The 12,031-nt window shown below is 36.9% G+C and overlaps 1 protein-coding gene across 1 annotated transcript in view; it reads left to right on the top strand.

Moving 5' to 3' along the window:
* Positions 1-427: 427 nt before the first annotated feature.
* LOC785503 (AP-2 complex subunit mu-like) overlaps positions 428-12,031 on the top strand; it is a 198,896-nt gene continuing 187,292 nt past the window's right edge. The window contains 2 exon segments of the mRNA XM_024986818.2: positions 428-439; positions 534-659. Of these exon segments, the coding sequence (XP_024842586.1) occupies positions 428-439; positions 534-659 (138 nt within the window).

Genomic DNA, 12,031 nt, shown 5'->3' with positions numbered 1-12,031 from the left:
AAGGATCTAGTCCTATTTCAGTCCATTTCTAATGCCAATTCTTGCATTCCTAGTTTCTAAAAGTTTTACATATTCCTTTCTCAAATGTTATGGCTGTTTTTTGTAGCTCCTTACAATGTGATAACAGAAAATTTCTTTTTATTTATTAAAACACTTACTACACTTTACATCTAATAGTTCCATTGTTTGTCTTTAAGAATCTTCTTCTGTAGCTTTTTGTTTCTTCTTGGTTTTGTTTCTAAATTCCATATATATGCGTTAGTATATATATGGAATTTAGAAAGATGGTAACAATAACCCTGTGTAGGAGACAGCAAAAGAGACAGTGATGTATAGAACAGTTTTATGGACTCTGAGGGAGAGGGAGAGGGTGGGAAAATTTGGGAGAATAGCATTGAAACATGTAAAATATCATGTATGAAACGAGATGCCAGTCCAGGTTTGATGCTCAGGATGAATTGTGTTGTGTGGTGTTTTTGAGTTCATGCTTTAAGGGTGCAGATTGAAGTTTATGTCATATTGTGTTTTTCCAGAGAAGATTTGCCCGGGCGCGGGTGGGTGCAGAGAAGGGCCGTTTCCTGGGCATTTGGGGGAAGGACAAACGGCCGCTTCCCGACCCGGTTCGGAACACTAAGTCTCCAGTCCCTCAGGAAGGCGTGGTGAGACAGGCTGCCTCCAGGCCCGCGCGCTCCTCTCCAGGTGCCCGTCGTCCCGGGGCTCTTCCCGCGCGGCCGGACCCTCTGACTTCCCTTCCAGCCGAGGCGCCTCCTATCTGGGATTAACACCAACTCAGTTATGTATTTTGTGTTTTAATGTCAAGAATTAATGTAAATTATAACTTCAAATCCATATAAGGGCAAGGTTGTACTTCTTAAGTCATCCTAGAATTTTTGTTTTAATGAATGTCTGTGTGTCTGTGGTGTAGGGGTGTGTGTGTGTGTGTGTGTGTGTGGTGTATGTGTGTTGATTTCCTACCAAGAGCCAAGGCTGAGGAAAAAAAAATCTGTTAATTTCCCTCCTAAACAAATAGAATTTACCCTACTGCACATGTTAAGTGTTATCTTTTAAGACCATAGATTTCAGAGTCTTTGGTGCTGTCTTTCACTGTGCTTGTGTCAAGCTTTGTATCATGCTGTATAAATGCCCATTAAAAACCAAATTCAGGGTTGCTAGACAAGGGTGGATGCCAGCTTCAGTTCTTGCTTGCCTCTCTAGATTTGTGCTTTCTTGTAATTTTCCTTCTGTAAGGAATTTTCTTACTTTACCCTCATCTCAACATAACATTATAGTTTTTCTTCTTTATCTATAACCTTGCAGGTGCTCTTTTCTAGGATTTTTTAAAATAGTTTGTTTGCTATATTGACAGAAGATTATGCCCCTTTATTATTTTTTTTTCAATCAAATATATAAATGTATATTATTTAAAGCCCCTTTAATGATCTAATTTCTTCCTTTAATTTTGAGAGATGATTTTTATTTATTTACATATCTTGTACAGCACTGTACAAGCAACCACAAATGCTCTTTGAAGTAGAAGTTATAAGTAAAAAAAGTATGCAATCAATATGAATAAATAATTTATAATTTCTCATTTAGTCTAATATATGAAGAATAATTTGAAACATATTTTAGAAAAAAATTGTCTATGTGGTTGTATGATGGACGAACTAAGGAGTTAGTCTACTGTTTGACAAACTGGTTGCTTATATTCTGATTATCTCTTATTCACTCCATTGGTTAAGGAGGGACTCCCTACCCTACATAGTAGTACATAGCTAAACTCATGACACCTGATACTGGATGAATGAGACTGATGGGAGTTTGTTAGTCGTATATACTCAGCCCAACAGAAGAGGGCACCAGGCACCATGTGGAACCATTAAGAGCAGAGTGAGACAGCAGAGCTGTGTGTTGCAGAGCTTGTAATGACAGGAGGATGAGTTAATTCAGTGGGCTGGCAAGGAACTGAAATCCCCTGTGTTGAGGATTATGTATAGCATAGCTGGCCTGACTGCTTAGAGTACTAGCTGGGCAGGAAGTCTTTCCAATAAAAGTGGAGCATATCTGGAAAAAGCAAGATAACTTACATCTGGTCTTTAGGGGCCTGTGAGACTCAAAGATAGGGCTTCTCTCATGGCTCAGCACTAAAAGAATCAGCCTGCAAAGCTGGAGATGCAGGAGACCTGAGTTTGATCCCTGGGTCTGGAATATCCCCTGAAGGAGAATATGGAAAGCCACTAAAGTATTCTTGCCTGAAAAATACCAAGGACAGAGGACCGTGGTGGACTACAGTCCAAAGGGTCACAAAGAATCAGACATGACTGAGTGAATACCCATGCATGACACTCAAAGATATCAGGTCAGCAGACAGAATTTCAAGTCTTTTAATCCTGTTTGATGAAGGATATCAAAACCCTAGAGTATTTTCTATCACTTCTGAATTTAGCAGCCATGGTTTACAATTACAGTCATATGTATCTAGACACGGAAGATGGCCTTAGAATCAAAAGACAACACTCTAAACAGACACGTTTGAAATTTTTTAGTTATTAAGTTTCATTAAGCCTATCAATCTTTCCTAGTCAAGATCACTCATATGACAAGCAGTCATTAATGTATTACTTTCACCATGTAGATGGCTTGACTGCCTATGCAAGGAATGATATCTAAGATAAGTAGGAATCTCTCTAATTGGTTTTGCACATGATTAACTTTCATCCTCTGAATTTTTGTTTTATGGGTGTGTGTGTTTGTATGTATAATCATATATTATATATATATATATATATATATATATATATATATATAAAGTCTACACAAGAGTTTTGCATTGAATTTCTTTCCACTTTATTTATCTTTAGTATAAACATATTGATAATTTCTGGTCTTCACTGAAATTCCCATCTTAATTTAATGAGGCTTAAACTAACATATTTAAAATGTATATCTCTATAGAAAATCACTTTTAAATGAAGTAACTTCTGACTATGCCTATTTTTGACTCATTATTATAAAGAAATGCTCAGTGAATTTCAAAATCAGAGTTTTTAAAGTTATGATAAAGGCATTTTGGAGTCTTAGGAGTCAATAGAATCATGAAAAATCACTAAGCATCATACTCCCAATATAAAGTAACTTATGTGCTTTATTTTTGAAAAACATTAATAGTTAAATATTATTTATTTACAATTCAATAAATTTCTATCCTAGATACTTATTCTATTTAACAAAAGTTTTACTGTTTCTTAAAGTGTGCTTCATACATACACTGCTGCTGCTGCTGCTAAGTCACTTCAGTTGTGTCTGACTCTGTGTGACCCCATAGACTGCAGCCTACCAGGCTCCTCTGTCCCTGGGATTCTCCAGGCAAGAACACAGGAGTGGGTTTCCATTTCTTTCTGAAAAGTGAAAGTGAAGTCGTTTAGTCATGCCCGACTCTTCACAACCCCATGGACTGCAGCCTACCAGGCTCCTCCATCCATGGGATTTTCCAGGCAAGAGTACTGGAGTGGGTTGCCATCGCCTTCTTCAATACATAAAAATATGTGCATAGAAACTATATGCATATGACTATGTGTATATATTTCTGTCTGTGTGTGCATGTGTGTGTGTGTGTGTGTGTGTGTGTGTGTGTGTGTATGTAAGACAGAAAGAGAAAATTGGGAGAAAAATAAAAAGTTGTTTCTAAAATTCCACCAAGCTCTACCCAAGAGCCAACAAGTTTCAGAGCAAGACATACCAAGCTAATTCCCCAACAATGCAGGAACATAGCCCTGGATATTCAAATACAGGTGGCCAAAAGTCACACAAAACCCATAGTCACCTCAAAACTCACTACTGGACACTTCATTGCACTCCAGAAAAAAGAGATCCAGCTCCACCTACCAGAACAAAAACGTAAGCTTCCCTAACCAGGAAACCTTGAAAAGCCACCCATCCAACCCCACCCACAGGGAGGAACCTCCACAGTAAAGAGGAGTCACAAACTTCCAATATACAGAAAGGCCATCCCAAACACAGAAATCTAAACAAAATGAAAAGGCAGAAAAATATTCATCAGGTAAAGGAACATGATAAATGCACACCAAACCAAACAAAAGAGGAATAGATAGGTAGTCTACCTGAAAAATAATTCAGAATAATGATAGTAAAAATGATCAAAAATCTTGAAAACAAAATGGAGTTACAGATAAATAGTCTGGAGACAAGGAATGAGAAGATGCAAGAAATGTTTAACAAGGACCTAAAAGAAGTAAAAAAGAGTTAATCAATAACGAATAATGCAATAACTGAGATCAAAAGCACTCTGGAGGGAACCAACAGTAGAATAGCTGAGACAGAAGATAGGATAAGTGAGGTGGAAGATAGAATGGTTGAAATAAATGAAGCAGAGAGGAAAAAAGAAAAAAGAATGAAAAGAAATCAGGACAACTTCAGAGAATTCTGGGACAATGTTAAATGCACCAACATTTGAATCATAGGAGTCCAAGAAGAAGAAGACAAAAAGAAAGGCCATGAGAAAATACTTGAGGAGATAATAGATGAAAACTTCCATAAAATGGCAAAGGAACTAGCCACCCAAGCCCAAGAAACCCAGAGAGTCCCAAACAGGATAAAAACAAGGCAAAACACCCCAAGACACATATTAATCAAATTAACGAAGATCAAACACAGAGAACAAATATTAAAAGCAGCAAGGGAAAAACAACAAATAACACACAAGGGGATTCCCGTAAGGATACCAGCTGATCTTTCAATAGACTCTTCAGACCAGAAGGGAACGGCAGAACATACTTAAAGTGATGAAAAAGAAAAACTTACAACCCAGATTACTGTACCCAGCAAGGATCTCATTCAAGTATGAAGGAGAAATCAAAAGCTTTACAGACAAGCAAAAGCTGAGAAAATTCAACACCAACAAACCAGCTCTTCAACAAATGCTAAAGGATCTTCTCTAGACAGGAAACAAAGAAAAGGTTCATATACTTGAATCCAAAACAACAAAGTAAATAGCAATGGGATCATGCTTATCAATAATTACCTTAAATGCAAATGGGTTTAATGCCCAATCAAAAGAGAAAGACTGGCTGAATGGATACAAAAATAAGACCCCTATATATGCTGTCTACAAGAGACCCACCTCAAAACAGGAAACACATACAGACTGAAAGCGAAGGGCTGGAAAAGATATTTCACTCAAATGGAGACCAAAAGAAAGCAGGAGTAGCAATACTCATATCAGTTAAAAAACACTTTGAAGTAAAGGACAATAAAAGAGACAAAGAAGGACACTACATAATGATCAAAGGATCAATCCAAGAAGATATAACAATTATATATGCACCCAACATAGGAGTACCACAATATGTAAGACAAATGCCAACAAATATGAAAGGGGACATTAAGAATAACACAATAATAGTGGGAGACTCTAATACCCCACTTACACCTATGGATAGATCAACCAAACAGAAAATTAGCAAGGAAACATAAACTTTAAATGATACAATATTATACAGAGTGAAGTAAGCCAGAAAGAAAAACACCAATACAGTATACTAACGCATATATATGGAACGTAGAACGATGGCAACAATAACCCTGTATACGAGACAGCAAAAGAGACACTGATGTATAGAACAGTCTTTTGGACTCTGTGGGAGTGGGAGAGGGTGGGATGATTTAGGCGAATGGCATTGAAACATGTATAATATCATATATGAAACGAGTCACCAGTCCAGGTTCGATGCACAATACTGGATGCTTGGGGCTGGTGCACTGGGATGACCCAGAGGGATGGTATGGGGAGGGAGGAGGGAGGAGGGTTCAGGATGGGGAACACATGTATGCCTGTGGTGGATTCATTTTGATATATGGCAAAACCAATACAATATTGAAAAGTTAAAAAATAAAAATTAAATTAAATTAAACTGAAAAAAAAAAGAAAAAGAAATGATACAATAGATCTGTTAGACCTAATTGATATCTATAGGACATTTAACCCCAAAGCAATGAATTTCACATTTTTCTCAATTGCAGACAGAACCTTCTCCAGGATAGATCACATCCTGAGCCATAAATATAGCTGTGGTAAATTCAAAAAATTTGAAATAATTTCAAGCCTCTTTCTGATCACAATGTGGTAAGATTAGATATCAACTATAGGAAAAAAAAGAACTATTAAAAATTCAAAAATATGGAGGCTAAACAACACGCTTCTGAATAACCAACAAATCACAGAATAAATCAAAAAATAAAATAAGCATAGAAACGAATGAAAATGAAAAACACAACAACCCAAAACCTATGGAATTCATTAAAAGCAGTGCTAAGGGGAAGGTTTGTAACAATACTAGCTTACCTCAAGAAACAAGAGAAAAATCAAATAAATAACCTAACTCTACACCTAAAGCAACTAGAAAAAGAAGAAATGAAGAAGCCCAGAGTGAGTAGAAGGAAAGAAATCATAAAAATTAGGGCAGAAATAAATGGAAAAGAAACAAAGGAGACCATAGCCAAAATCAACAAAGCTAAAAGCTGGTTCTTTGAGAAGATAAATAAAATAGACAAAATATTAGCCAGATTCATCAAAAAAAGAAAAAAAAGAAGAAGAAGAAGAAAAAGAATCAAATCAACTGAATTAGAAATGAAAAAGGAGAAATCACAACAGACAACACTGAAATACAAGGGATCATAAGAGACTACTATCAGCAATTATATGCTAATAAAATGGACAACTTGGAGGAAATGGACAAATTCTTAGAAAAGTACAACTTTCCAAAACTGAACCAGGAAGAAATAGAAAATCTTAACAAACCCATCACAAGCACGGAAATTGAAACTCTAATCAAAATCTTCCAACAAAAAAAGCCCAGGACCAGAAGGCTTCGCAACTGAATTCTACCAAATATTTAGAAAGAACTAACACCTATCACACACAAACTCCTCCAGAAAATGGCAGAGGAAGGCAAACTTTGGCACTCAGCTTTCTTCACAGTCCAACTCTCTCATCCATACACGACCACTGTAAAACCATAGCCTTGACTAGATGGACCTTTGTTGGCAAAGTGATGTCTCTGCTTTTCAATATGCTATTTAGGTTGGTCATAACTTTCCTTCCAAGGAGTAAGCGTCTTTTAACTTCATGGCTGCAGTCACCATCTGCAGTGATTTTGGAGCCCCCCCAAAATAAAGTCTGACACTGTTTCCACTGTTTCCCCATCTATTTGCCATGAAGTGATGGGACCAGATGCCATGATCTTTGTTTTCTGAATGTTGAGTTTTAAGCCAACTTGTTCACTCTCTTCTTTCACTTTCATCAAGAGGCTCTTTAGTTTCTCTTTCTGCCATAAGGGTGGTGTCATCTGCATATCTGAGGTTATAGATATTTCTCTCGGCAATCTTGATTCCAGCTTGTACTTCTTCCAGCCCAGCGTTTCTCATGATGTACTCTGCATATAAGTTAAATAAGCAGGGTGACAATATACAGCCTTGACGTACTCCTTTTCCTATTTGGAACCAGTCTGTTGTTCCATGTCCAATTCTAACTGTGGTTTCTTGACCTACATATAGTTTTCTCAAGAGGTAGATCAGGTGGTCTGGTATGCCCATCTCTTTCAGAATTTTCCACAGTTTGTTGTGATCTACACAGTCAAAGGCTTTGGCATAGTCAATAAAGCAGAAGTAGATGTTTTTCTGGAAATTTCTTGCTTTTTTGATGATCCAGCAGATGTTGGCAATTTGATCTCTGGTTCCTCTGCCTTTTCTAAAACCAGCTTGAACATCTGGAAGTTCATGGTTCACGTATTGCTGAAGCCTGGCTTGGAGAATTTTGATCATTCCTTTACTAGTGTGTGAGATGAGTGCAACTGTGCAGTAGTTTAAGCATTCTTTGGCATTGCCTTTCTTTGGGATTGGAATGAAAACTCACCTTTTCCAGTCCTGTGGCCACTGCTGAGTTTTCCAAATTTGCTGGCATATTGAGTGCAGCACCTTCACAGCATCATCTTTCTGGATTTGAAATAGTTCCACTGGAATTTCATCACCTCCACTAGCTTTATTCATAGTGATGTCTTTCTAAGGCCCACTTGACTTCACATTCCAGGATGTCTAGCTCTAGGTAAGTGATCACATCATTGTGATTATCTGGATCATGAATATCTTTTTTGTATTGGAGAAGGAAATGGCAACCCACTCCAGTACTCTTGCCTGGAAAATCCCATGGTCAGAGGAGCCTGGTAAGCTACAGTCCATGGGGTCGCAGAGTCGGACACGACTGAGTGATTTTCTTTCTTTCTTTCTTTCTTTCTTTTTCCTGGGTGTTCTTGCCACCTCTTCTTAATATCTTCTGCTTCTGTTAGGTCCATACCTTTATCGAGCCCACCTTTGCATGAGATGTTCCCTTGGTATCTCTAATTTTCTTGAAGAGATCTCCAGTCTTTCCCATTCTGTTGTTTTACTCTATTTCTTTGCATTGATCACTGAGGAAGGCTTTATCTCTCCTTACTATTCTTTGGAACTCTGCATTCAGATACTTATATCTTTACTTTTCTCCTTTGCTTTTGGCTTCTCTTCTTTTCACAGCTATTTGTGAAATAGACAGCCATTTTTCTTTTTTGCTTTTCTTTTTCTTGGGGATTGTCTTGATCCCTGTCTCCTGTACAATGTCATGAACCTCCATCCATAGTCCGTCAGGAACTCTGTCTATCAGATCTAATCCCTTAAATCTATTTCTCACTTCCTCTGTATAATCATAAGGGATTTGATTTAGGTCTTACCTGAATGGTCTAGTGGTTTTCCCTACTTTCTTCAATCTAAGTCTAAATTTGGCAATAAGGATTTCATGATCTGAGCCATAGTCAGCTCCTGGTCTTGTTTTTGTTGACTGTATAGAGCTTCTCCATCTTTGTCTGTAAAGAGAATATAATCAATCTGATTTCAGTGTTGACCATCTAGTGATGTCCATGTGTAGAAGGAACATACCTCAACATAAAAGCCATATATGATAAACCCACAGCAAACATTATCCTCAATTGTGAAAAATTGAAAGCATTTCCTCTAAAGTCAGGAACAAGACAAGGTTGCCCATCTCACCACTACTGTTTCACATAGTTTTGGAAGTTTTAGCCACAGCAGTCAAAGAAGAAAAAGAAATAAAAGGAATCCAGATTGGAAAAGAAGAAGTAAAAGTCTAACTGTTGGCAGATGACATGATCCTCTACATACAAAACTCTAAAGACTCCACCAGAAAATTACTAGAGCTAATCAATGAATATAGTAAAGTGCAGGATATAAAATTAACACGCAGAAATCCCTTGCATTCCTATACACTAACAATGAGAAAACAGAAAGAGAAATTATTTAAGAAACAACTCCATTCACCATTGCAATAAAAAGAATAAAATACTTAGGAATAATCTACCTAAGGAAACAAAAGACTTATATATAGAAAACTATAAAACACTGATGAAAGAAATCAAAGATGACACACATAGATGGGAAAATATACCATGTTCATGGATCGGAAAAATCAATATAGTGAAAATGAGTATACCACCCAAAGCAATCTATAGATTCAATGCAATCCGTATCAAGCTACCAACGGCATTTTTCACAGAACTAGAACAAATAATTTCACAATTTGTATGGAAACACAAAAAAACCTCAAATAGCCACAGCAATCTTTAAAGAGAAGAATGGAACTGGAGGAAACCATCTGCCTTACTTCAGACTATACTACAAAGCTACAGTCATCAAGACAGTATGGTACTGTAACAAAGACAGAAATATAAATCAATGGAACAAAATAGAAAGCACAGAGATTAATCCACGCTCCAATGGACACCTTACCTTTGAAAAGAAGGCAAAAATATACAGTGGAGAAAAGACAATCTCTTTAACAAGTGGTGCTGGGAAAACTGGGCAACTGCCTGTAAAAGAATGAAACTAGAGCACTTTCTAACACCATACACAAAATTAAACTCAAAATGGATTAAAGATCTAAGTGTAAAATCAGAAACTATAAAATCCTAGAGGAAAACGTAGGCAAAACACTCTGACATAAGTCACAGCAAGATCCTCTATGACACACCTCCCAGGGTAATGGAAATAAAAGCAAAAATAAACAAATGGGACCTAATTAAACTTAAAAGCTTTTACACAATGAAGAAAACTATAAGCAACGTGAAAACACATCCTTCAGAATGTGAGAAAATAGCAAAATAAGCAGCTCACAAAAAATTAATCTCAAAAATATACAAGCAGCTCATGCAGCTCAATTCCAGGAAAATAAATGACCCAATCAGAAAATGGGCCAAAGAACTAAACAGACATTTTTCCAAAGAAGAAACACAGATGGCTAACAAACACATGAAAAGATGCTCAACATCGCTCATTATCAGAGAAATGTTAATCAAAACCACAATGAGATACCATGTCAAGCCTGTCAGAATGGCTGCTATCAAAAACTCTACCAACAATAAATGCTGGAAACAATGCGGAGAAAAGGGAACCCTCTTACCCTGTTGGTGGGAATGCAAACTAGTACAGCCACTATGGAGAACAGTCTGGAGATTCCTTAAAATACGGGAAATAGAACTGCCATATGACCCAGCATTCCCACTGCTTGGCGAGGAAACCAGGATTGAAAGAGACACGTGTACCCCAATGTTCATCACAGCACTGCTTACAATAGTCAGGACATGGAAGCAACTAGATGTCCATCAGCAGACAAATGGATAAGAAAGCTGTGGTACATATACACAATGGGATATTACTCAGCCATTAAAAAGTATGCATTTGAATCCGTTCTAATGAGTTTGATGAAACTGGAGCCTATTATACAGAGTGAAGTAAATCAGAAAGGAAAACACCAATACAGTATATTAATGCATATATATGGAATTTAGAAAGATGGTAATGATGACTCTATATGCAACACAGCAATAGAAGCATAGATTTAAAGAACAGACTTTTTGACTCTGTGGGAGAAGGTGAGGGTGGGATGCTTTGAGAGAATAGCATTGAAACATGTATTCTATAATATGTGAAATAGATCACCAGTCCAGGTGTGATGCATGAGACAGAATGTTCAGGGTTGGTGCACTGGGATAACCTTGAGGGATCGGATGGGGAGGGAGGTGGGAGGGGGTTTGAGGATGGGGAACACATGTACACCCATGGCTGATTCATGTCAGTGTATGGCAAAAATCACTACAATATTGTGAAGTAATTAGCCTACAACTAAAATAAATTAATTAAAAAAAAAAATTCCAGGTAGCTAGAAAACCATTTTGAAAGCCTGTGGGGATTGAAAAATATTTATAGTTTCATTGATACAAATGAAATTTAGGCTCAGTATATGTTTATTTATAAATGAACAACTGGATGAATGATTAAAGAATTGATTGAGAAATTCTGCCATATAAATTCATTGCTGTTTTCACTGTATATTATTTTAATGATTTTTTTCCTCAAAGTATGAGTTTTTAGTCATTTACTAAATATTTGATCCTCTGGTTCCTGTCTCAAACACTGAGACCTTCATGCAATATGTGCACAGAAGTGCTAACTTAAAATCCAAGAGATTAAATCAAATTTGGAGAAAACAAAACATGCTGAAGGAAAGTAAAAATCTCAGTGGAAATTAAAAGGGGCACTATAGCACTAATGAGGCAGTGTTAGGCTCCCTCTGTATGCTTCTGGAGAAAATAAAAAAGATTACTGAAAAACTGGGCAATGACAGCAGAGGAATTTTCTGGCATGATGGTCTTGTCATCTACTTAAGAAATGTGCAGACAGTACTATGTACATTAAACATTTTAAATGAAAGAAATAGACCTACTTTGGGAATGAATATTCTTGTAAGTGATAGAATGTCAGATGTTCATGTATTAAGAAAGGAACAAATCTGGGTCAGCTGCACTTGTTTAAAGGTGCTTGGATATTTACTAATGTGACAACCTCAGAGAGTACACAGATATCTTAGGAAGATGTCAAATAACTTTGTTTAAAACTATGTATATGCATGCAA

This window comes from Bos taurus, chromosome 28 (assembly GCF_002263795.3).
Source record: "Bos taurus isolate L1 Dominette 01449 registration number 42190680 breed Hereford chromosome 28, ARS-UCD2.0, whole genome shotgun sequence".
Classification (NCBI taxonomy): Eukaryota; Metazoa; Chordata; class Mammalia; order Artiodactyla; family Bovidae; genus Bos; species Bos taurus.
This window is presented reverse-complemented; position numbering and strand designations above follow the sequence as displayed.